Below are 27,212 nucleotides of genomic sequence, written 5' to 3' on the forward strand. Positions count from 1 at the left end.
CGGGTTGCACCACACTAAATAGTTTCAACATAACACTAAGTTACGACTTAAATTACACACTAACTTACACCCCCCTCTCCCTAGGTGTAAGGTCTGTTATAGGTAATTTGTTAACCTGGTTTTCTCATTTAAATGGTGGAAATGTTACATTTAACAAAGTATAAGTCGAGAAGAGTTACATACGCAACCCGATGCACACATTTAATTTTCTTGAGCTGTGTTGGAATGATGTTTGTATTCACTGGAAATAATATGGACCTAGCAGTAGCCTACAAATAGGCTACCAAACATCTACCTATCATTACCACACAAAGCATACATTTCATTGCTGTGGACTGATCTGTTATCAGAGATTTCATTAGCCATATTTGAAAGAGTGTTAATGTTACCGTTACCTTCACTAACGTTAACGTTAGCTATCCACTGCATAGCCTACGTTAGACCAAGTGGTGGCTGAAATATTCCCAAAGCACTATATGCAACAAAATAAAGTCTGTTATTTACAAATAAAGGGTTATTTTATTCCATACAACAAAGTAATTGCGGAGGAAGTCAAACTTAAATGTGGCTTTATCATACAACATTATTTACAGTGAACGTTAACGTTACCCAGAACACTGAACAGTTTTTTCCCCTGCGCTTTTTTTTAACTGTTCCTGTGGTGTTGAGCAACTACAAGTAAACTTCTTGAATTTCCCCTTGGGGATCAATAAACCATCCATCCATCCATCCATATCATTTACTTAAAGTGAATACATTGTAATGAAAAATAAATCAAATTAAATAGCTAAAGTAAATCGTAAGTGGAAGTGCATATCTGTCAATTCATTGAATGTTCAAAGTATTATGAATCTTTATTTAGAACAAAATACACATGACCTATTCATGAGCATAGGCTAGCCTACATCAGCAATTAGGCTACACATGTTTAGGGGAATTAGGGCATTATTCATATACCGTAGAATAGAATATAGAATGTCTTAATTTCGTTGTACCTGTGACAATGACAAATAAAGTGCATTCCTTGTTCAGTGCAAAAGTAGCAATAAATAAGTAAACAGCCATGTAAGGTGGTATGTGCTAGAAATGGGTAAACCAGTGAGTCTGCCCATGAGGTGGGGGCAACGCCGCGCCAGGCAGTGTCCCACATTGTCCCTCAGAAACATACCCCTTGTCCCCCCTTGGGCTTATTAGCTGGTGGTCACTCTAACAGGGGGGATCCCAAGCAGCTTTCAGCCATAAGGCTACTTTGAGAACATTTCCTAATTCACCCGACACTGATATTCAAAATGTTGAAACTATTTCGGCATAGCCTATAAGCAGTTTAATTAAATGTAATGTTAGTTGTAAACAAACGAGCTACTTGGTGAGGCTTGGCCTCACAGATGCGCTCGTGCCTTAAATGGCAAGAAAAATCTTCATGATAGGCCTATTAACTGACCGCCCGATTCACGTTGGCTGGGGGGCAGGTGGGGCCATCAGACATTTGTTCCCAAGGGTCTATGAATTGTTAATCCGGCCCTGCCCCCAACGAACGCAACAACGCAACTTTCCACCTCTGAGACAGCTTAAAAAAAGTCAAGAGGACTCCTAACTCACTAAGACCTACTTACTGTAGGCTGCGCAAACCACAGGCCTTTTTTTTGGGCAAGCCTGCATTCGAGGCAGGTTAAAGAATTTTATATAAATCCTGCGCTAACAGTAATCCTCCTACCCCCGCTACCACAGCTGTGGATAGTGTGGCATGCTCACGCTTTATGTCTCCTTCTTGCAAACTAGGCCTATAGCCCAACCATTTACGTCTTCATAAAATAACAACTTAGCCAGATATGCCTTCATATCTTTGGGCTTCATTCAGCATTTTGTTCTTCCACTGGAAATTACTCTTCTACATTTGCTGCCGCATTCCTTTCTGTTTGTATTGTTTAGAAAACGTTTGACGTCTTGAGTTAATGCATTAAACATTGTTTGCTGGTAACCAGCCACAAATAGCCTACAGATTCTTGCGTGCGTACATTCTCTATTCTCTCCAAAATGTGCCCGTTCTATAGGCTGGCCAAGTGCGTAATTCTGCAGCATAAAGCAGATGTATTTACAGGTACAGGGGCGGTGGTAGTGTAGTGGTTAAGGAGCTGGGCTAGCGTGCAGTAGCCTGAAAGTTGTCGGTTCAATTCCCGGCTTCCACCATTGTGCCCTTGAGCTAGGCACTTAACCCCAAGTTGCTCCGGGGACAATGTGATCCCTTGTAATATAGCTGACATATGTAAGTCACTTTGGTCAAGAAGTGTCTGCTAAATGTAATGTATTTTTTTATTGTACAGAAAAATAAAAATAACCTGTCAAGCAGTCAATTGACTACATTTCAGTCAATAAGTAGGGCAAATTAATATACGAAACCAAAACGTGGGTCATAGTTGTCTAAGCCTCTGCTGTGAGGCCAAACCCATGAACAAAGACGCATTGATATCTGCAATAGAGTTTTTTTTGGCGAAACAAACTCAGTCATAGCACTGAAGGGAGAGGCAACTGGCATGTGATCTCCCCACGGGCCAATGGATGTACAAGTTTTCTCCTGTGCCTACGATATTTAATTCAGTGTTTTGTCAAGTTGCAAAATGCTATTCGTTTTAACAAATTTTTATGATAGTATGAAGTACTTTTTGTATCGGCTACTATCTTAATTGCTTTATACTCAATACTTGACCAATGGTTATTGCATCTGTCTATTGAAAGTGAGAATGTGGCAAGTGATCTACTGTATAGGCTTCATAAAATAAAATAAACAGATTGTTAATGGCCTACAAGCTGATCTGGGGTGCGTTTCCCGTACAACTACGGAGGTTAGCTTTTTACTAACAGGATACATCGTTCAACTAACCAACATGTAAGTTACGACTGTTTCCCAAAACTGTCGTACTTACATAGTACTTCGTAAGTTTGGACCATGATAGTTTCCAAACTTCAGTAGTCTGGACTAAGGTGGTTAATGATGTTTAGTAGCACGTGAAAGGGCCCCTGCACATAATTCTGTGGCGCATTGCGTTAAGGCTGGCAGATGCAGGAAGCGCAGCAGTTATCAGTCCCCTGTCCAAGAGTTCGAATCCCCCCCCATGAAAATCAAAGGCTACATATTCTCAACTGACTCGTCAAAAAGTGTGCACCACCTTATTATTATCTGCAGGTATGTGACTTTTACTTACGTGCACATGGCTGCAAATTGACTTTTAATTTATGTATTTTCTGCCTTGGGCATTTTAAAATATGGATGTATGGTTAGAAGTGTAAATATCAATTAGAAACCTAAATATATTTATAATTATTAATTTGCAAACAAATAACTGTCTTTGACATGAAGATCCCCGGAACTATGCTTCTACTAGCATTCTACCACAGGTCGAGAGGTGTAGTTGTAACTACACAACTTTACGATAGTGGTTCCGAACGTTCGTTGCTATGGTTTTGGGAAACACTAACGTAGTGTAACGATGCATTGGACTATGTAAATTCCAAATATGAATGTAATTCTGCGGCATAAAGCAGATGTATTTGTTTATTGTACAGAAAAATAAAAATGACATGTCAAGCAGTCAATTGACTACATTGCAGTCAAGAAGTAGGGCAAATTAATTTACAAAACCAAAACGTGGGTCATAGTTGTCTAAGCCTCTATAGCATAGCCTGTTAAAAGCGTTGCTAGATAGTATTAAATCGCCAACTTTGTTTTCTGCAGAAGCTTACCCAAGGCTACAGATTAATTCTAAACAGTTATTTCTCTACTGGCTCAATTATCACACCACTGTTTTGATTTGCGTAGTTGCGTTACCCCCAACACTGACAATAATGTAGACAGCAAATTTTGTTACCACTGTGTAGTCAAATCCTTAAGCCATACCCAAGTAGCCTAAAAAAAAGGTAATGTTTAATTATGCATGATTTATTTTTTGTTATTAAATTCGTAGGCTGGGATTCCTCTCAGCAACAATTATGTTTAAAGGTAGCCTCCTGCTTTTTCAGTAGGGGCGGCAGGCAGAGCGATGTACAGTGGCAGAGCGACGCACAGTGGCCGAAAGTGGTACTAAAGCTTCACGCAGCTTCACGCCTCGTAATGCGCGACTGAAGTGGTCATTTGAAAGCGATGCCCACTGTATGTGTTTGGATTGTAACTCTAAGTAACTGCTAGCGTTTGAATCTTATATTTCCCCTCGGGGATCAATAAAGTATCTATCTATCTATCTATCTGTCTGTCTATTTAGGGTGGCCTCAATAAGGCTCTAAGTAACAGGTAGCGTTTAGGGTGGCCTCAGCTATAGCAAAGCTAATAATAACAGCTAATAATAAATCACTCCATGATACCATGCGAAGATTCCAATAACCGTTAAATTAAAATGAAATTAAAGTTCTCATAGTTTAAAAAGTGAGTAGTCTTGGCAATTGGAGAAAAAAATGGAGATTGATGTCCCTAAAATAACTTTTGAGTTATGAAATGAATAATATGAAATGAATGAATATTTGAATATATGAAAGGTCGGATGACAAGGTGGAACTGACAGTCAAGCGGGAGGAGAGTTCATCTTTATCCAGGTGTGTCCATCAGCGCAGAGGAACTGGACAGCTATCCTATTTCACAATGTCTTTCAACTAAGACATGAAAAACCACAAAGACCGGCCTACTGCAGGGATTTTATGCCACTATTAGAACAACCAAAGGGGAGCTATAGGATTAAACAATAATGGGGTGTTTTCAGATAATTTAGTTTGTGGTAAAATTGTTGTATAAAAGCAATATAGCACTTGTGATGATGGGATTAGTTATCATGGCTACAGCCGAAAACACCCGTGAGGATATCCATTACCAACCCTATGATCACGAGTGCTATACTGCTGAAATGATATATATATATCATATAAACTTGGATTAAAGCAAACAAAATAAGTTGTTACATTGTTATTTTATTCCTAATATGTACATTATCTGCACTGTTCTGTTTTTTTTTTTTTAAGGCCTACATGTTTGTTCTGTTCTGTAATGTGTTGTAATAGCTATTTGTCTTGTGTGTTATGTAGCCAGTTTTACCATACTGTCTTGTCTGATGGGTATCTTTGGTCTGGGTAGCCTACCAGCTTGCACAGCTTTCCTATTACTTATACTGTTTTTTTCAAATTATTTTATTTTTCTGTTTGCTGTTTTATTCTAGGCTGTCTTTAGAACTGGCTAGGGACAACGGATGGAAATTAGCACTCACAAGCTAACCCCGGCTTATTTACAGCTTGTCTGTTAATTAATGAGCATTGTCCTAATAAATAAACAAACAAATAAATAAATAATTATTATGGACGATCCCATAAAGTACACTATTAGTAAGCTCTGTGTACAGTATGTTCTCTAGGTTCAGAACAGTGCAGCCCTGTAGCAATACAGTATCTCTGTCCTAACAAGGAAGACAAGACTTGTGGATGACAAACACAAACAACAGCACAGTCAGTGAGCCTGAGGAGCCTAGGACCCAGATGGCACAAATGGAATACCTGGTTCGGCCAACCGTGCGCATCCGTATGTGTCGGAGGAAGAAGCAGACAGGCACGAATCTCTCCAGCGACATCAAGACAGGTTCAGAAGCAAAACACAAGAAAGAATGGTCCAGCAACAACAAGAAAAAGACAAGTCAACTCAGTTAGGTAGAGTCTTGTTATAAGTAGGTACAAAATGGCACAAGATAATAGCTGAATACTGTTTATGTATAGTACAGATGCTGAAATGTCTATCTATACAGCATATGGCCAGACAGGGCTTTTCCAGAAACAGTCCTCCTCCTCAGTGAGATATCATCATACCATTGAACAGACAGCATGCGTCTCAGGGTTCCGGACCTTAATTTCATTGACCAGCAACAAGCAAAGTAACACGTTGGGCATTAAATTGACTTTGCTGATCTAGTTGGGGATGAGGTGTACTTTGTGTGGTGTGCCTTGTCAGTTGCCCATGTTTTAGCTGAGCAAAAAAACAACTCCAATATAGTAAGGATATTGTGCCTATTTTACATTGTCTCAACATTAACTGAGATGTAGGCCTATATGGCTTGTGGGGAGTAGAAAACCTCTTAATCATATTATTGCTGGAAATCTGCTCAAAACAAATGACCAGTGCAACCCCAGACCAGTGGGACTGTATCATGTTGGTGACGTATGGCCTTACCACATTGTGTTTAAAAACAGAGCGCATATCCTGCTGCAAGGACTCCAGATTACAGGCAGGAAGCTCGGCTGCACGTGTGGAGATGTCTGTGTGCTATGCAGATTAGCTTGAATTGGGATTGCAGGCCAGTCACAACCAATTGCACAGACCAAAGGACAGAGGCTGCATGCCAGCATTGTGCTCTAAATAAATAAGGTAATTTCCACTAGCACTTGCATATACTGCCTTCGCTACCTCATTCCAGTCTGTCTTTGTTGTCTTTCTTACTTGCTCATTAAGAGAGAGTGTAGAAAATGCTTCAATCAGTAGTACTATCCAAAGGGTACTATCACTACCACCATTAGTACTATCCATAGGGTGCTATCCATAGGGCAGCCTACTATGACTAAGGTACTATCTATAGGGTACTATCACTAAAGGAAAAGAATACCAGATGTTTGCTATGATGTGTGTGCACACAATTTCAGGCAAAACTGTTGATCAAATTTGGTTCAAAAGCGATTAAATGACAAGACAGTGCATGTATATTAAAGAGTAAGATGTCTCTCACTGAAAGACACTGGTACAGTAGACCAGCAAAATTGCGTAATATGTGTTGATCAGTCTTTGGGATTCAGCGTGTCCTCTGTGAATGGATTTGTGTTGTTTAGCAGCATATCTAGGCTACTGCACCAAGCCTCTCTGATGTCAGCTGCTCTGTGAACACACTGATATTTCCCATCTGTAGCGCCCATTCCCATCACATATGAATTATTCATAAAGGTATGATCTCCCTGCTGTACAATTCCACTCACTTTATGTTCTAGAAACATGTTTGTTAAAGACTAGAGGCAGTAAGAGACAGTTTACCAAAAAATAAATACTTGAAACAACAACATTATGCAATATGCAACAGAATACCATGTCTATCTACAGTTAAAATACAAAAGCAACTGTACCCTTGGCCTGCTCAGGTAAGAGGGACAACCATCATCATCAGCCTGTGCTTTGGTGTATCAGCCAACATGGTGATGGAGTAGCTGACACAATTAAATGGAACAGCCAATGCCTGTGGAGACAGAACACAGAATGAATGCTTGTGCAAGTGCCTGCCACTACACTTGATACTACACTTGAGATTGAATAGCCTTATAATAGCCTAATAATCTTAATGTGAGAAACGCTCATCTTATACTTAGAGACAGCCAATAAATGTTATTGTTAGGCTTGTGCTAGAGGAGAATAACAAGCAGCCTACAGCAGCAGTAGCCCAACACAAAGCCACCTTTAAGAACAGACAGGGGGGATGAAATCAGTAGAGAGGAGAATAACAAGCAACCTACAGCAGCAGTAGCCCAACACAAAGCCACCTTTAAGAACAGACAGGGGGATGAAATCAGTAGAGAGGAGAATAACAAGCAGCCTACAGCAGCAGTAGCCCAACACAAAGCCACCTTTAAGAACAGACAGGGGGGGTTAAATCAGTAGAGAGGCTGCAGCTATCCTGACTAGCTTACAGTTCTTGTTTTTTTCCTTTCTAAAATGTTGGTGTGCGATGGCACAAGTTCCTTGCGCACACCAACATCCTTACGTACTTTCAACTGATGTTTTTCTTGCAGCTCTTGAGGGGCATACAATCTTGTTAGGCCTATCAGTTACAGTTTTTTCTCAGTCGCTTTGGTGCTTTTCTCACATCACTATTAACATTTGCACAGCAGTGCATTTCTCAAAACAATTAGTGCAAACTGCAAAACCTAGTGGATAACCTGCAAAAGCAACGTCACTTGCTCAAAATGGATAGTCCATTCCTCAAAAGCAAGTATTTATATCAATGAAACTGCCAGTGTCATCAAAATGAGAAGTCTTGATGCCATTGTTTATGAACAAGATAGTCAAATGGCTCTGTCATGTTTTCATTACGACAGTTTATGCTCTCAGTGTTTTCCCATGGAAAAAAAGGTCAGAACTCGGTGACACTACCTGAAAATGCTCAAGACAGCACTATACAGTACTTGTACAGCCATTTGAAAACTACAAATGGCTGTAGTTAGGGGAGTAAGTGACAAGACACTGAATATGTACGTGTCAGTTTTACTGCAATTCTACAGCATTGTGACAGAATTTGATAACTAGTTCACCAATTTTGTATGTAATGACTCAAGCAATGAAATGAGGACTATTAGTTTTATTGGGAACGACTATTCAGTATCCATAAGTATAGCCTAGTTCATTTTCATGACAAAGCTACTGATGTTCAAAAGCATTTGTTCAGAGAAAGGAGAAATTGCTACTATGATGTGCACAAATTACTAAATGTTGTGGAGGTTGAACTAATAGTCTAGTTATGAGAATTTTGAGAACATTCTGATCTGAGAAAAGCACAAAAGCGACTGAGAAAAACTGTCATAATGTAATAGAGAGATCAGGATGTCTATACTTCACTCTGCCTCCGGTCCAGATGGTGGCGATAAAGCGCTATATTTTGTATAAGCAACTAGAAGAAGATTATCTGGTTGCTCGTGGCGACAACAGGGCGTCATTAAAAACCTTTCTATTTCGCCTTTAGTTAGCTTGTCATGTTTCTCTGATTTATTTAAATGACTTCAGGACAGCTTCTTGGAAATTAGATCGTTTTCAGGGAGGAGCATTTTATGGAAATTCCGAGATTCCAGGTATGTCCCTCCAAGATTATCATCTCACCGTTGACTTTATCACAAAGTGTAAGGTGTTTAAGCTAATCTTAACGTTAACCTAGCTCATGTAAGTAAGGTTAAGCTTCCAGAGTTGCTTTCCCTTGTAGCTTCTATGAACCTGCTGAACTGACTGAATCGTTAACTAATAATGACAACGAGTAACGGTAACGTTTTTATATTTAATATAGATTAATATAAGGTAATGGTTTGCCTTAACTTACTGCACCACATAGCCCAACAACAGTTATCAGTTAAGCTTAGCTGCTCTAACGTTAACGTGAACGTCATTGTGTTAAGCTGCTGCCAAAGCTATCGATTCACCATTCTAAAGTGAAATGATATTATTATGCTAACTTACTGATTATTTCCGTATGTTGATATGAATTCAATAAATACATCATTAGCTAACATAACTGTCATTAAACTTTAAATGACAGAAGTTACCAGAAGTTAGCCTTTCTCTGTAAGTATTGTATTGTAATGTAACGTTAATACTATCGTCTCCTTGTATAGTGAAAGTCCAGGTTAGCTTATGGCAGAGCTGCATATAATTGGCCAGATCATTGGAGCGAGCGGATTTCCTCAAAGCAGTCTCTTTTGCAAGTGGGGAGTCCATACAGGTGAGTGAACCGGTGCCCTAACTTACAGTGACACTTGAAGGTAAAGTAGTAACTTACCAAATGTACCAATAATGTCTCTCTCTCTGCTCATGCAAGGCGGTGCATGGAGACTTCTGTCTGGCCTCAGGGAGGGTCAGACCCAAGTAGACTTCCCCCAGACTGGAGAAATGGCCTATTGGAGCCAGCCAGTGGACCTCCACTATACCACCAAGGGTCTCCAGGGTAAGCAGAGATCCGCTTTATGTACCGGTACTGTAGGCCTAGCTTGTGTAGCAGAGATCCGCTTTATGTACCGGTACTGTAGGCCTAGCTTGTGTAGCAGAGATCCGCTTTATGTACTGTAGGCCTAGCTTGTGTAGCAGAGATCCACTTTATGTACCGGTACTGTAGGCCTTGCTTGTGTAGCAGAGAGATCCGCTTTATGTACTGTAGGCCTAGCTTGTGTAGCGTCTGTAACATCGGCGTACTGTTAATCTTGTCAAAGTAGTCTAAGGGCATTGAAGTGGACATCATGAGGTAATGACACTGTAACAAAGTTAATGTGTGTAACAGAATGTCAACATGTCTTGGTTCAACTAACCATTGCCCATATATTATATATTTATTACATAAACATTGCCAAACTGTAAAGGGCAAGTCCATGGAAAATTACGTTTTTTGTAACATCCATAACGCCAATGTGATAGTATGGTATAAATGATTACATGAAATTTGAGCATTTGCTATTTTTGGCTGAAGAATGTACATGAGAAAAAAATCACAAAAAAATGAATGTTATCATTTACATCATACAAATGCAAATTTAATTGAATAACAGGCCATAACTTAGGCTAATGCAGCGTTTCTCAAACTGTGGGTCGCGGAGACGTGCCAGGTGGAGCGCGAACTGACGTGAAAAGCAGGAGTTTTTTTTATTTATTTTTTATATGTAGCGGCCCAGGTAGCCGATGCGCAATGGACGCACTGTGTTATTCACAGGGAAGCGCTCGTGTCAAGGCAGCTTAGTTAGTCCCGACCTACATGAGATTTTGAACGTTGTTGTGAGAGTGGTGAATTTCATCAAAACTCGCCCTTAAAAGCGGCCTATTCTATTCTCCACACTTTTCGAAGAGATGGTAGCTGACCAAAAGGCTGTACTGTTTCACAGCGAGGCAAGGTGGCTTTCCCGAGGTAAAGTGCTGTCGCGCGTGTTTGAGCTCCGAGTCGCCTCTTCTTGGAGGAAGAGCGCATGTTTGAATCTGCAAGCACGTTCATGAATGAACATTTCTTGACGATATTTCCAAACCAGCAGTGCTCAGTATTACTGGATTATCCATTTAATGCAGCATGTTGGCATTTCATTGAATATATTGTACAATGCTGTACAATGCCTATGCTTCCTAATATAAAGTATATATACTTTTTTGATCCCGTGAGGGAAATTTGGTCTCTGCATTTAACCCAATCGGTGAATTAGTGAAATACAAACAGCACACAGTGTACACACAGTGAGGTGAAGCACACACTAATCCCGGTGCAGTGAGCTGCCTGCTACAATGGCGGCGCTTGGGGAGCAGTGAGGTTAGGTGCCTTGCTCAAGGGCACTTCAGCCGCGGCCCACTGGTTACAAGTCCAGAGTGCTAACCAGTGGGCCACGGCTGCCCATAATATGTTGCTGGAAAACAGAAATATGTGTGTTATGTATTTATTTATTATTATATCTGCAGCACCAGCTGATTTTAACTCTGTTGAAGAGGATATATTTAGAACTTGTCATTATTTCAATAAATTTGACAATTTTAAGCTTCTTAGAGCGATGAGGGACAGGTGGGGCTCGAGAATGCCCCCTTGATCAAAGTGGGGAAAGAAAAAGTTTGAGAACCACTGATCTAGTTTGTTAACTACCACAGTCACGAGTTGGGTCGCGATAGTCTGTCATTTTTAAAAAGTGGGTCCCCAGAAAAAAAAAGTTTGAGAAACACTGGGCTAATGAAACAGTTGAATGGTCCAAAATAGACTACTGTGTCTTTATGTTGATTCCAAACGGTTCTCATTCCCATTTCCCCTTTACATGGTCAAACTGTTGCTCCACTTTATAATAGTAGCAATCGGAATAATGATCACAACATTACAATTATTATATGGATATTGCTGCTGGCTATGTAGGCTAAGCATGCCTTGACATTTTTGATAGAAACTTGTACCCTCTCTAGGTCGGCCTAAGCTAACTGTAAACTTGTACCGTATCTAGGTTGGCCTAAGCTAACTGTAAACTTGTACCCTCTCTAGGTTGGCCTAAGCTAACTGTAAACTTGTACCGTCTCTAGGTTGGCCTAAGCTATCTGTAAACTTGTACAGTCTCTAGGTTGGCCTAAGCTAACTGTAAACTTGTACTGTCTCTAGGTTGGCCTAAGCTAAATGTAAACTTGTGCCGTCTCTAGGTTGGCCTAAGCTAACTGTAAGCTAACTGTAAACTTGTGCTGTATCTAGGTTGGCCTAAGCTAACTGTAAACTTGTGCCCTCTCTAGGTTGGCCTAAGCTACTAACAGGGTTCCCGCGGGGTCTTAAAAAGTCTAAAATTCAGAACTTTAAATTTAGGGCCTGAAAACGTCTTAAAAAGGCCAGATTTTCATTCCGAGGTCTAATTTAGTCAGGTCTAAAAAATATTTTACCATTGTTCATCTCCAGAAACGCTGGCCACAGAAAGTTATTACAAAGTAGCAAAAAAGTATTGAGTCGTAGCTAGCAAAGCAGAGCTCTAGCGTCTTTGCTACCATTGTAACAAAACCAGCAGAATGCTCAGAACATTGGTTCAGTGTGTTGTAGTTCTTTCTGGGGGATATTGGTGTTGGTACGTAGCCTACGCAGTGATAAATCTACAAATCCCGTGATAAATGCAATACCTGCTCGGGGATTAACACTCACATTTTCAGCATGATGACTCACGTGTAATACCACGCAGCAACACAAACATAAACAACAATAGAGGGAGGAGAGAGATGCGCATTTTAGCAATACAGTCATTACTTTGAGTTTGTGTCAGCTAAACATGACAACATTAAGGTACGTTGTACACTCTGTGCTGGTGACAAAGTGCTGTCTAGCTACACATCCCAAGTCTCCCGAAGTTCTGGGAGTCTCCGATAGCGGCTTCCTGGCGGCCATAAATTAGATAAAATCTCCCGAATCTAGAACGAACAAGACCGGAATTCAAATCGGCGTGCGCCTGAGTTTAGCTGGCGATCTGACGGAGAGGGAGAGAGAGGGGTGGTGTGTGTTCCTGAAGCTAAAACCAAGACAGAGCATCCTGGCCTGTTTTGCTAAATCAACCAATCAATTTTCAGTGTACGTGGGCTTTTATCTTTTTTCTCCTGAACTAAATTAATCAGTTCAGTGTATCTAGGAACAGGAGCGTCATGGCAGAGTCAGTGGCCTCCAAAAAGGAACATTTAAGACCCATTTCACATCAGACTACACAAAAGTGTACCCTTGTCTCATAAGAGTAAAACATAATGAGTCTTGCACACTGCACTGTTTGTAGCATTGCCCATGGCTGCAAAAGACTTGTTGAGGTGAGTTTAACAAGTGTCATTTAATTTGCTATTATTCAGGCCTATACTAGATGGCTAGTTGCCAAGGCTACATGAAAAGCCTTTTCTTTGCAAACACCGCGCTCTCCCGTTTGTTTTCTTTTTGAAAATGAAAAGCCCAAACTACCAAAATCTACATATTTTATCATCACAATTTCTATCTATAGGCCTTCCTTATTTGGTGTACTGACTAGACATTATTGCACAAACATCTGAATTTCAGTATCTAAGTAGGCTAAAGGGCAGGTTGGGATGTCTGCTATACATTGTTGACCTTACTGTTAAAATGCACTCCAATAAAGTGAGTATTGGCAAAACCGGTTGTCATTTTTATGTTGAGGTGGCGGGGGGTGTTGTCGGCAGCTGCTGAAAGTAACTAATAAAGTAACTTGTAATCTAGCTCCATTACTTTACTGATTACTCGATTTTAAAAATAACTAAGTTACGTTTTAAAGGAGTAATCAGATTACTTTTCCAAGGTAACTGTGGCAACACTGGCTAGATCTGGCGATGTCTGCTGTTGGTTACAAGTGGTACCAGCTCAGATGCGAGGCTAAGCTGCAAACTTTGCAAAAAAACTATTCAATTGGGGACTCTGGGTGTGGAAGGCTGGAGTCACAAGCCAGAGCATGCAGAGAAACATAAGCTAGCCACAAAATACAAACTGTTTATCAGCACTAGCCGCTAACATCATTCGAAAGCTCCGGTTTCGCTCTTTCAAGTGACGTCTGTGCTACTTGTGAGAGATAATTTCCTTGCCTTGAATTTCCCCTGGGGATCAGGGAGATCTATCTATCTATCTATCTAGATAAGTACTCTGTGAGCAATTCAACAGAGAATAATGGAAGTGAATTTGGACGCATATTAATACTATATATTTTTAGGAGGGCTTTTGATCATCTTTGGGTGGTTTCAGCTCCCCCTAAATACTGTAAGTCTAACGACATCCTTGACAAGGCTCATACACATACCCCACCCACACACATTCTCATGCAAACACATACACACACACACACACACACCAGAGTTTCCGCTAGAAAAAAATTGTGAGGTTTCTTTTTCCGGACATTTTGGTGATATGCCAAAATATCTATTATCGCTTCTTAATTAGTCAAATTGAGGAAAACTGGAGACAGGCTATGTAGCTTAAAGAATGACATAATCAGGCTGTATAGAATGCAAAGCGTGTTCATTAGCCCTAACAAACATGCCTAACAAGATCTAGCCAGTATCTATGTTTTCATGGACATCAGGAGATCACAAACCGTTCGTTGTTTAAAAAGGCTCGTTGTTTGTTGCTGCTACCCGTTATCTCCAGTGGTGACTGTTTAACTTGCACAGATGCACACACACAAGAATGGTAACTCACACCACTACCCCCTAATGCTATGCCTCTTTATTTGAGAACACCACTACCCCCTAATGCTATGCCTCTTTATTTGAGAACACCACTACCCTCTAATGCTATGCCTCTTTATTTGATAACACCACTACCCCCTAATGCTATGCCTCTTTATTTGAGAACAATAAATTAAGAAATGTTGCTTATTCTGGGAAATGTTTAGTTTTCTTTTCTTTTGTTACTTGGGTTCAATGATGAGGGCTACAGTTTAATTGTGCGGAAGTATCAGCGGACCAGCAATCTCCTCGTCGAGGAGGCCCTAACCCTGCAGATTATAGACAGAGAAAGCATAGGCCTACTGTATGCTTTGGGTAAAGAACACAGTTGCATGTCCAGTGTACACGGAGAATGACAGTGTCTTGGAGCGGCCACACCCCCGCAACTCCACTTCCAACGTCACTGATTCCGACAGATAGGCCTACGCCCGACACTTCTGCTTTTTATCTGGGGGTGGTGGAGTTGACCGGACAGGCTTCAGACGTTACCAATTTATCATCCATCGCGTCTGGCCTCTGGGCCTGGCCATGTTTGAACCGCCTCACTCATTTGTTCGTTGTTTAACATAGACATTTTAAGCGTGCGCTTCCTATTTGAAATGCAGCATAGGCTATGTGTGTTGTTTAATAGCCTACTTTTCAAGAGCCTGTTCATTTAAAAACATAGCCAGAGGGGCGTATAATATAGGCTTACATATTAAGGCTTATTCTCAAATTCAGATTGCGTTAGGGGGGCGGGATTGATAGCCAATTTCAATCAGACAATTTGACCGGAGAGATTTAATTTTGTGGACATTTCATTTTTTTTCGGCCAATGTCGGTAATTACCGAACCCTGACACACACACACACATAGACAAGTGCAGAGTGTCCACCAAAACACACTTTCACACCCAGTTTCAACTCAGTCTCATTTTGACTTCCTTGATGAAATCTATTCTATTTGAGGGCTAGTTTGTTTTAAATTATTTTCATTTTGGGCTTAAGGTTTAGGGCATTTTGAGTGCATTGACACGGATATTTTTCCTTGAGTATACTACAAGTGAGCAATGCAAAATCAGTTGGGTTGTAGATGTTGGGTGTGGAAGGTTACTAGTTTGATTGCTTTATCTGTAAATTTAATTAATCCTTTTTCAGCGACTCTTCAATGATTTTTCAGAATTTCTTTGATTTGAATATTTTTTTTTTTGGTATCGTCGTGTAGGTCTTAAATTTCAATCTTTATGGTCTTAAAATGTCTTAAAAAGGTCTTTAATTTGACTTACTGAAACCTGCAAGAACCTTGTACTAAGATAACTGTAAACTTGTGCCGTCTCTAGGTTGGCCTAAGCTACTAAGCTAACTGTAAACTTGTGCCGTCTCTAGGTTGGCCTAAGCTACACGTGCAGGTGTGGCACCAGGACTCCTTTGGCCGTTGTGAACTTTACGGTTACGGCTACTGCCACATACCGTCCAGTCCGGGTCACCATCGCCTGCAGTGTGTGACGTGGCGGCCCCTGGGGTCCTGGCAGGAACAGCTGGCCCAGATGTTTGTTGGTGGTGGACCACAACTGCGATCGCCAGACCTCATCTACAGTGGAGCTGACCGATATCGCCTGCACACAGTCGCCATGGGCGTCGTAGAGGTGGAACTGGGCATCATTCTGCGTCATTTCGACAGATATGGCATTGAGAGCTGAAGGCGTGGACTATGAGAATGCCATGCTGAGAAGACATTCCAACATACGGAGAGAGATGTTGGCTGAAGAATGGCATTTGGTATTGAGTATCATATGAATGCCATTTGGTATTGTGTATCATCAGTAACCCAAGAGGGTTATATATAAACACCAAATGTTCAGTTGGAGGAGTCGTGGTACTTGGTACTTCAAAGGTGCTCGGCTAGTCAGATCCAGGGGCCCTACAGAAATATTTTGCAAGCCATTTATGCCTTCTCGTCACGACTGATCATGTTTTTATGTTACGTTTATATAACCCAGAGCTTTTAAATTGTATAGCTTTTAAAACACATTTCAACAGCATTTTAACAACACATTTCTACGGCATTGTTTTATTGTGTTGAGTTTTTTTTAAATGACCATTGTTTATGTAATAAAAATGTTTCAGCCTGAACCAGAGTTTTTGTCCGTTTGAAGTTTCAAGAAAAAGACTATTGGATCCTTAAAATTCAATTCTTCAGTGGCCTAGCCTGGTTACCTCAGGTGTTTTGTTGTTGAGTTGATGTGAATTAATCCATCCCTGCATGCATGTATTTAATCCATATGTCTATCCATTCTTCAATACTGAATGGCAGATTTGACAACTTGTAGTAATTGTAAGTAAGTAATCAATGACTACAGTCATGTAGTATGTTACCTCTCTGGGAAATCCTTGAGAGCCCTGTATGCTGACATCATAAATAAGCTATAAATTGTTTAAGCAGTTTTACAGCATATAGCATCCTCAGACATCCGGTTTTACTGCCTATAGCCGTTCTCAGACATCCGGTTTTACTGCCTATAGCCGTTCTCAGACGCATGGCTTTAGAATGTTTTCTTCCTTGTTTGTCTGTTAGTTCCGGTCAGATTCCCAGCCAATAGTTGAGGCCCCCAAAGAAAAAGGGTGGGAATAGATGCTGACTTTGTGCCTGGGAGGAGTGGGTCTCGTCAGCTGCAGTGTAGAGTGGCTTTGGCTGCAGGATCGCTGTATTCTAGGGAGAACACACAGGCAAGTGTGCAATCAGGAGACTGGCTGCAGGACCGCTGGGGTCTAGGGAGAACACACAGGCAAGTGTGCAATCAGGAGACTGGCTGCTGGATACACATGTGGCCAAGTAACCCCTGGGGAATATTCTCCACAGATAAGTTTAGACTCAAAGTTCATACAGTGAATTTAAATGAATGAGAATATATATATATATATATATATATATATAATGTGTATATATTGTGTATTTCTTTGTTTTTAGTTTACTATTTGTTTACTCTGTACATATTGAGCATATTCTGTTTTTGTACAGTTAAAGGAATTCAAACAGAAGATAGAAGTTTGTCTAAAATCATCTGTAATTTCCCTCAGTGTGAGTACATCCCACCAGGGAAGTGTCCCCAAGGGGAAGCACAGGAAGTTTTGGCTGCTGCTTTTCCTCTGTTTCAAGTCTAAATCATTAGCCCCAAAATAGCTTACGAGATAGTGAGCTGATTTTGCCAGCTGAAATATAAGAGCTACCAAACTTTTACAGTATTTTATCTTACTCAATCTTGCCTCACTGAATTTATTTACTGGTGGCATGTTTAGTGCATACATTGAAGCCTATTTTGCATGCATTTGTTGAATTTGTTGCATTTTGGTTTTTTAAAGGAGAAGCCATTGAATTGCAATTTGTTGGTATCAATTGGTGGGATTTCCACCCTTGAAGTCTGAATATGGAATATCAAATGAGCGCTTCTGAGGAATGGCAAGGGGATCTTTACTTCAAGATGTCGGAGCAGCAAGCCAAGCGGCTGATTTGACCCAGGACTCTCGTCTTGGTCTGATTTCCCTCAACACCAAAGAGCCGTGGTCGTGGTCATCGAGCGCGGAGAATGAGAGCGGCAACTGCGCTCCTCGCCGGGCTCTGTGTGCTAACCTGCGTCCTCCACAGCGCCGCCCTGTCCACCTGCAGACCCCTGGACGTGGACCTGATGCGGAGGAAGAGGATCGAAGCCATCCGCGGGCAGATCCTCAGCAAGCTGCGTCTGCCCAGAGAGCCAGAGCTGGAGGAGGAGCAGGAGGAGCGGGGGGACGAGCAGGTGCCGATCACTCTCCTGTCCGTCTACAACAGCACCGTCCAGCTGGGAGCGGAGCACGGGCAGCACATGGGGGCAGCCTGGGCTCTGGACGAGGACGAGGGCACGTACTATGCCAAAGAGGTGCACAAATTCAGCATGAAACAGCGTGAGTACAGGCGCCTGTGGGGTCATACGTGCACATGTGCAGACACAAGCAACAGTGTGCAGATACAATAAGAAACATTTACACAGAAAAACATGAAGTGTGTGTGTGTGTGTGTTTCTCTCTCTCTCCCTCTCTCCCTCCGTCTCTGTGTGTGTGTGTGTGTGTGTGGTGTGTGTGTGTGTGTGTGTGTGTGGGGGGGGGGGGGGGGGGTGTGTGTGTGTGTGTGTGTGGTGTGTGTGTGTGTGTGTTTCTCTCTCCCTCCGTCTCTGTGTGTGTGTGTGTGGTTTATACTGTATATGTCGGTCGATAAGTGTGTGTTTGTTTGTCTATGTGTGTGTGTGTGTGTGGTTTATATATATGTCTGTCGATAAGCGTGTGTGTGTGTGTGGTTTATATATGTCTGTCGATAAGTGTGTGTCTGTGTGTGTGTGTGTGTGTGTGTGTGTGTGTGTGTGTGGTTTATATATGTCTGTCGATAAGCGTGTGTCTGTTTCTGTGTGTGTGTGTGTGTGTGTGTGTGTGTGTAGTTTATACATGTCTGTCGATAAGCATGTGTCTGTTTCTGTGTGTGTGTGTGTGTGTGTGTGTGTGTGATTTATATATGTCTGTCGATAAGCATGTATCTGTTTCTGTGTGTGTGTGTGGTTTATATATGTCTGTCGATAAGCATGTCTGTTTGTGTGTGTGTGTGTGTGTGTGTGTGTGTGTGTGTGTGGTTTATATATGTCTGTCGATAAGCGTGTGTCTGTTTCTGTGTGTGTGGTTTATATATGTCTGTCGATAAGCATGTGTCTGTTTCTGTGTGTGTGTGTGTGTGTGTGTGTGTGTGTGTGTGGTTTATATATGTCTGTCGATAAGCGTGTGTCTGTTTCTGTTTCTGTGTGTGTGTGTGTGTGTGTGGTTTATATATATCTGTCGATAAGAATGTGTCTGTTTCTGTGTGTGTGTGTGTGTGTGTGTGTGTGTGTGTGTGTGTGTGTGTGTGTGTGTGTGTGTTCATGCCGATTATCTGGAGAGGAAGGAAGCCGGTACTCAGCATGTAGCGTGAGTGACTCAGTTCCTGTATACACGGACTCCTATCTGCATAACACAAGATCCTCCATCCCCAAACACACACTGTGTCTTAACAAACACACACTGTGTCCTAACACAAGATCCTCCATCCTCAAACACACACATCCTCAAACACACACATTCCCAAACACACACATTCCCAAACACACACTATATCCTAACACAAGATCCTCCATCTTTAAACACACACTGTGTCTTAACACAAGGTCCTCCATCCCCAAACACACACATCCCCAAACACACACTGTGTCTTATGTCTGTGAGCATCATGTGTGTGGAGCATCATGTGTGTGGAGCATCATGTGTGTGAGCATCATGTGTGTGGAGCATCATGTGTGTGGAGCATCATGTCTGTGAGCAGCTTCTTGTTCACGTCACATTTTCTCTGCAGTCTCTCAAACTATTCACTTTTGACAAACAAAATAATAACAATAATAAAAATAATTGGACGATAATTATTCTAGTTGAAGAGATCTAAGGAAACACTTGAAATGAGGTAGATATATAGAAAACTGTCAAGTCTTTTACTTCCCAATTACACAATTGTTGCAGTTTGTAGATAACAAACATTACAGAATGCACCTTTAAAAAGTAGATAAACTAAATTAAATATTGAGAGATTGAATTGTAGACATGGGAGAAATTGAACTGGTCTTAGAATATTTTTACTTAGAAACAGGGTGTGGTTTAAAGATGCAGATGCTCTATAATTTGGGACGCTAGCTGTGGTCGCGTGTGCATGGGTGTTTCTGTCTTGCTGGCTTAGCTGAATTAACAATTTCTCAAGGAAAACCACCAGCAGTGCTGTCCCAATACCAGGCTTGTGCAAAATTCCAGAATTGAATTAAAACTGGCTCTTAAATTCCAATTCAATTCTTGAATTTCACTTGCATTTCAATTGAGGTAGCAAACAGGAAGCAGAATTGCAATTGGAATTGTGCACAACCCTGGTGTGCGTGTGCGTGTGCGTGTGCGTGTGCATGTGTGTGTGTGCGTGCGTGCGTGCGTGTGTGTGCGTGTGTGTGTGGCTTCTCAGGGCTCTGTGTGTGTGTGTGTGTGTGTGTGTGTGTGCGTGTGTGTGTGTGTGTGTGTGTGTGTGGCTTCTCAGGGCTCTCCCATCGTTCATAAGCTATTTACTTGTCCTGATCTCCAGCCTTTCCAGCCACACGACCGCAGGGGGACACGTAATTGCTAGGGGAACCCTAATATTGAGCGGGCCTGGCGGAAGGCTGTGGTGGCGAGAAGTGGAGTGATCTGGCTCGCGCCTCTGGCGGTCTCATCAGTGTGTAATTACTGTGCGATACAGGGTCAATTTGGGCCCCGGCACCAGACAGACATGGTGAACCTCTGGAAAAGAGCTAAAATGGAAAACCTCACCCCTGAGGATTGCTTTGCTTTGCAGTGGCAAGAAAACAAGAATCTGCCCAAATCAATACATTCTTAAGAAAACAAGAATATGCCCAAATCAATACATTCTGAAGAAAACAAGAATATGCCCAAATCAATACATTCTGAAGAAAACAAGAATATGCCCAAATCAATACATTCTTAAGAAAACAAGAATCTGCCCAAATCAATACATTCTGAAGAAAGCAGTTGCTTTTGTTTTTATTTTATTTAGTTTGTTTTATTGTCAAGGACATTTTAAATGGTACAACTTCAACTTCAACAAAGAGTAAGTTTGATGAGGAAACATTTCCAGGTGTAGTGTTTGTGTGTGCTTGAGGTGTCTTTTAGACTGCCTTTTTGATTTAATCCATTTTATGGTCTATTTTATTTGTTTTTTTATTTTAATTATTCTATTGTACTTTACTTTGAAACCATTCAAATTCAAGTTGTACTTTATTTTTAAACTATTCAAGTTCAAGTTCAAGTAGTTTATTGTCACATAAAAGGATAGTTAATTATTATTATTTTTTTGCTCAAGAGCCAGGCTCAACTTTGTGTATTATGTGTGTGTTATTATTGGGGGTGGAGGGGGGTAATGGGTGTGTGGGAGGGATGATGAAATGGTGTGTGTGTGTGTGTGTGTGTGTGTGGGGGGGGGGTGATGAAATGGTGTGTGGGGTGTTGGTGGGGGTGTATGTGTGTGGTGTTGGTGGGGGGGGTGTGTGTGTGTGTGGGGGGTGATGAAATGGTGTGTGTGTGTGTGTGTGGGGGGTGTGTGTGTGTGTGGGGGGGGGTGTGTGTGTGTGTGTGGGGGTGTTGGTGGGGGTGTGTGTGTGTGTGTGGGGGTGATGGTGGGGGTGTGTGTGTGTGTGGGGGGTGTATGTGTGTGTGTGGGGGTGATGGTGGGGTGTGTGTGTGTGTGTGGGGTGTGATGGTGGGGGTGTGTGTGTGTGTGGGGGTGTATGTGTGTGTGTGTGATGGTGGGGGTGTGTGTGTGTGTGTGGGGGGTGTGTGTGTGTGTGGTGGGTGGGGGGTGTGTGTGTGTGCGGGTGTTGTGTGTGTGTGTGTGTGTGTGTGGGGGTGATGAAATGGTGTGTGTGTGTGTGTGGGGGTGTGTATGTGTGTGTGTGGGTGTTGGTGGGGGTGTGTGTGTGTGTGTGTGTGGGGGGGTGTTCTTTTAACTATTGCCCTTTTGTGTTTTTTTCCTATTACTCTTGGCTTCTGTTTATGTCAGTGTGTGTAAAATGAGAAACTTGCCTTGCCTTGTCTTGTTTGTCTCTCTAATCAGGTGAGAACAGGACGAAGTATCAGATCCTGTTCAACTTGACTGAGATGAGGTCCAGTCTGGGGACGGACCAGCTCTCTCGGGCAGAACTGCGGATTCAGATCAAGAACCCGCACATGCCCAACGGGACGGAGCAAAGGCTGGAGCTGTACCGTGGCATCGGTCTGCAGACCCGCTACCTCGCCTCGCGCTTCGTGTCCAGGGACTTGGCGGACCACTGGCTCTCTTTTGATGTGACACAAACACTGAGAGACTGGCTTCAGGGACCAGGTAAGTCATCATCATCATCATCATCATCATCAATGTCCTAAATCATTAAACACTTCCAAAAAAGGCTTTAATCATCTCCAATCACCATGCCATATTTGGTCTCTTGATCTTCACCTTTATCCTTAGCAGCTCATTTTGAGTTTGACATGAAAACAAAGAAACACAAGATATAGCCAATGTGCTAAATCTGCTGTTTGAGCTAAATCTGCTGTCTGTTATGAGCTAAATCTGCTGTTTGTTATGAGCTAAATCTGCTGTTATGTGCTAGATCTGCTGTCTGTTATGAGCTAGATCTGTTGTTTGTTATCTGCAGTCTGTTATGAGCTAAATCTGCAGTCTGTTATGAGCTAACCTTTCTTTGGTCTTGTATCTGTCCAGATGTGGAACAAGGTTTCCAGTTCAAACCGCACTGTGACTGTGGTGAAAAAAATAAGGATTTCCTCTTCTCAATATCTGGTATGGGACATACATAAACCTGTTGAAGATATTAAACATGGTATGGGACATGTCATAAACCTGTTGAAGATATTAAACATGGTATGGGACATGTAATAAACCTGCTAAAGATAATGAACATGGTATGGGACATGTCATAAACCTGTTGAAGATATTAAACATGGTATGGGACATGTAATAAAACTGCTGAAGATAATGAACATGGTATGGGACATGTCATAAACCTGTTGAAGATATTAAACATGGTATGGGACATGTAATAAAACTGCTGAAGATAATGAACATGGTATGGGACATGTCATAAACCTGTTGAAGATATTAAACATGGTATGGGACATGTAATAAACCTGTTGAAGATATTAAACATGGTATGGGACATACATAATCCTGCTGAAGAAGCTCCACATACGAGCATGGTGTTGAACTGATGTCATTAATGTCACCCAACACAGGCATGGCCAAACTCAGAGGTGACACAGGGACTCTCTCAATGTACATGCAGAAGCCTCACATCTTAGTGATGTCACTTCCTGTGGAGAATCAGGATGACCAGCATTCCCGAAGGAAGCGTCAAACTTCAACTGCTGAAACCTGTTCAGAGTAAGATGTGATGCCATGACCTAAACAGGAAATAGTCTTCATATTATTATTGTTTTCATGTCTAAACAGGAAATAGTCTTCATATTGTTGTTGTTTTCATGTTTAAATTAGCCTGTGTTTTATCCTACAGGAAGTCAGAGAACTGCTGCGTAAGACAGCTGTACATTGATTTCCGTAAAGATCTCGGCTGGAAATGGATTCATGAGCCCTCTGGTTACTACGCCAACTACTGCATTGGTTCCTGTTCCTATGTGTGGAACACAGAAAACAAATATGCTCAGGTAAACAAATATGCTCAGGTAAACAAGTACGCTCAGGAAAACAAATACGCTCAGGTAAACAAATAACCTCAGATAATCAAAATGCTCAGGTAAACAAGTACGCTCAGGAAAACAAATATGCTCAGGTAAACAAATAACCTCAGATAAACAAAATGCTCAGGTAAACAAATACGCTCACATATACGCTCAGGTAAACAAATATGCTCAGGTAAACAAATATGCTCAGGTAAATAAATATGCTCAAGTAAACAAATACCCTCAGGTAAACAAATACGCTTAGGTAAATAAATACGCTCAGGTAAACAAATACGCTCAGGTAAATAAATATGCTCAGGTAAGTAAATATAGTCTAAAATCATCAGATTGCTGCTGCACATTTAAACAATTAGAGAAAACATACACTCTAGTCACTACAAAAAGAGTCTAGGCGACAATTGACTAAATGAAAGGCATATTGTTGATATATAGGTATTGTCCCTGTATGTTGATATCTATGCCTATGTTGATAGGTATTGTCCATGTATGTTGATATGTATAAATGTTGATAGGTGTTGTCCCTGTATGTTGATACAGTATGTATATATGTTGATAGGTGTTGTCCCTGTATGTTGATATGTATATATGTTGATAGGTGTTGTCACTATATGTTGATATGTATATATGTTGATAGGTGTTGTCACTATATGTTGATATGTATATATGTTGATAGGTGTTGTCCCTGTATGTATGTTGATACAGTATGTATCTATATGTTGATAGGTGTTGTCCCTGTATGTTGATAGGTGTTGTCTCTGTATGTTGATAGGTGTTGTCCCTGTATGTTGATAAAGTATGTATCTATATGTTGATAGGTGTTGTCTCTGTATGTTGATAGGTGTTGTCTCTGTATGTTGATAGGTGTTGTACCTGTATGTTGATACAGTATGTATCTATATGTTGATAGGTGTTGTCCCTGTATGTTGATATGTTATCTATATGTTGATAGGTGTTGTCCCTGTATGTTGATACAGTATGTATCTATATGTTGATAGGTGTTGTCCCTGTATGTTGATATGTATCTATATGTTGATAGGTGTTGTCCCTGTATGTTGATATGTATCTATATGTTGATAGGTGTTGTCCCTGTATAAGCACCATAACCCAGGGGCCTCGGCCCAACCCTGCTGCGTTCCACACGTCATGGACCCCCTTCCCATCCTCTACTACGTGGGAAGACAACATAAGGTAGAGACACCGGATGCTTTTAGGACCAAATAGCTGTAAATAAACTAAAGCATTTAGGGATTAAATTGAACCTTTTAACATTAGCTGGAGGTACTGCATAACATCTCAACACACTATGTAAATGCTGTCTGTATTTTACAGGTGGAGCAACTATCAAATATGATTGTACGGACATGCAAATGCAGCTAAGGAGATACTGTGCCACTCTATGTAGATGATGTCCTGTTTTAACATCTTTTCCTGAACTGGTAGAAGATCCTATAAACACGGTTACACTGTCAACCTCACATATTTATGCAGCCACCACACAATTAATGTTTCCATGGTGTATTTACACAGTACTGATGCACAGACACCCACTGACTCACCAATGGCCACAGTCTTTTTGCTCTGTTTATTAAAAAGGGTTTTGACCTGTAAAAGGCATTGAACTTTCCACCTCTTTTCAAAGACATAATACTTGACATTTCACAGGAAAGTACTGTATCTGAAAGGACTGGCGTGTGTTTACCATTGAAGAGAGTGTGCAGTGTAAAAGACTATGATATAACATCTGGCTTTCATAGATTTGTTTTAAAAGTTGTTTTTATAGTCCTTTACATAGTACATTTGTTTTGTCAGTGTTTAAATATTTCAGAGAAGTGTCATATCCATGAATGTCATGCATTCAATTATAAATGACTAAAAAAATGTCTTACTGGCTGATTTATGAGTGAACAGTGCCACCTCCAGGTAAAAATATGTAGTGCATTAATCAGCAACCACCTGAAAGTCAAGTGTAACATCCTTCAAAATTAACTACATACATTTCTAAATTCTCTTAAAAAGAAACAATGTATCACAGTAAACAGTAAAAGTCTTACAATACACATGTACACATACAAAATCTTTTTTGCATGATGAAGATGTAAAAATTGCACATCAGAAATGCACACTTGAGTCTGAATGTCAAAATAAACCAACACTTTATGAATTCTATACGCATACCATACATTACCCCCTTCCTACAAATGAACAATGTACTTCTGTATGCACCCATTGAATTTAGGAGTGCAAATGTAAATCAGGTTTATAGGCCAAGTATACTTGGGCAAACAAAGAATTTGGTCTCTGCATTTATCCCATCCATGAATTAGTGAACACACAGTGAGGTGAAGCACACACTAATCCCGAAGCAGTGAGCTGCCTTGCTACAGTGGCGCTCGGGGAGCAGTGAGGGGTTAGGTGCCTTGCTCAAGGGCACTTCAGCCGCGGCCCACTGGTCGGGGCTCGAACCGGCAATCCTTCAGTTACAAGCCGAAACCCCTAACCAGTAGGCCACGACTGCCCAGTTAAACATTCATTTCATCGCTGGAAAGATGAATGTGTTTTCATATCAATGTGAAATCATTTTTGATTTCAGTGCCTTCTTGACCGAGAAAAGGCAAAAATGTATTTGGCTCATGTGGATGAAAGCCAACAACTTCCAGAATTCATAGCCCTTTGCTGTCATGCATGGCCACTCCCCCAGGAACTAATGTTAGGCTAAAAGCCAGGGGGTCAAGAGCGTGCAGATTAGCTTTGGCATGTTAGCATACGCCATTTTCAAATATGGCGCCGCATAGAGCATTTGGAACCAGCTCCATGCACGAAAATCCGTGTTGGGCACGAGCTCTCATGCGCGTACATGTTGGTGGGCGGGTACCTATCCGGCGGCTACAGCCAAACATTATTCAGTGCGTATTTCTTGAGGAGCCTATGAGAAGACGTGTATATTATGGTTATTTATGCATCATATGACAAATAAAGACATTGTATTGATCTTGTTTCGTTGTTGTTTGTCCCGAACAAAAATAGCCTAAACATGATTAAATACAATAAATTGCACAACAGCGGCATAAAGCCCTTGTCTCGTTACACCATGGTCACACGTTGCTCTCAACATATAGCCGCCCCCTTTTGAGCTTGCCAGAGACTGAATCAGTAGGCTACTACATTGAAACACAATTATTGCCGCGAGGCATTCCAGCCTACAGATTTAATAAAAAGTAAACCATGCATAATTAAAAAAATTACTCAATTTACGCTACTTCGCTACGCAATAAGGTTTCCATTAGAGCACAGCGCACGTTCAATGAATGAGTGAAAGGGACTGCCTTGTCTCACAATAAACAGCTGGAAATTGCAACACTTTTTCAACTACACGAAACTTTACAGTGATCATCAAATACCCCGTAGATTTAAGTGCCCATCAGTCTCAACATGTAACTATATAATAAAAGTCCAAA

The 27,212-nt window shown here is 41.2% G+C and overlaps 2 protein-coding genes across 4 annotated transcripts; both read left to right on the top strand.

Moving 5' to 3' along the window:
- Positions 1-5,602: 5,602 nt before the first annotated feature.
- On the top strand, positions 5,603-16,580 carry b9d2 (B9 domain containing 2). Of its 2 annotated transcripts, XM_048237770.1 has the most exons (5): positions 5,603-5,676; positions 6,214-6,388; positions 9,379-9,485; positions 9,582-9,707; positions 15,817-16,580. In XM_048237770.1, exons 3-5 carry the CDS (start codon positions 9,398-9,400, stop codon positions 16,128-16,130), a joined length of 528 nt encoding a protein of 175 aa, XP_048093727.1. In that variant the 5' UTR covers positions 5,603-5,676; positions 6,214-6,388; positions 9,379-9,397; the 3' UTR covers positions 16,131-16,580. The 2 variants fall into 2 exon arrangements, with proteins under 2 accessions (XP_048093727.1, XP_048093726.1); XM_048237769.1 differs by lacking the exons at positions 5,603-5,676; positions 6,214-6,388 and adding an exon at positions 8,560-8,844.
- Positions 16,581-17,445: 865 nt separating this feature from the next.
- On the top strand, positions 17,446-25,923 carry tgfb1b (transforming growth factor, beta 1b). 2 transcript variants are annotated; one of them, XM_048237767.1, is made up of 8 exons: positions 17,446-17,509; positions 17,791-18,366; positions 22,118-22,384; positions 22,763-22,840; positions 23,293-23,440; positions 23,571-23,721; positions 24,835-24,945; positions 25,087-25,923. In XM_048237767.1, exons 2-8 carry the CDS (start codon positions 18,015-18,017, stop codon positions 25,132-25,134), a joined length of 1,155 nt encoding a protein of 384 aa, XP_048093724.1. In that variant the 5' UTR covers positions 17,446-17,509; positions 17,791-18,014; the 3' UTR covers positions 25,135-25,923. The 2 variants fall into 2 exon arrangements, with proteins under 2 accessions (XP_048093724.1, XP_048093725.1); XM_048237768.1 differs by lacking the exon at positions 17,446-17,509 and having other exon boundaries at positions 17,518-18,366.
- Positions 25,924-27,212: the final 1,289 nt, after the last annotated feature.

This window comes from Alosa alosa, chromosome 2 (genome assembly GCF_017589495.1).
Source record: "Alosa alosa isolate M-15738 ecotype Scorff River chromosome 2, AALO_Geno_1.1, whole genome shotgun sequence".
NCBI classification, from domain to species: Eukaryota; Metazoa; Chordata; class Actinopteri; order Clupeiformes; family Clupeidae; genus Alosa; species Alosa alosa.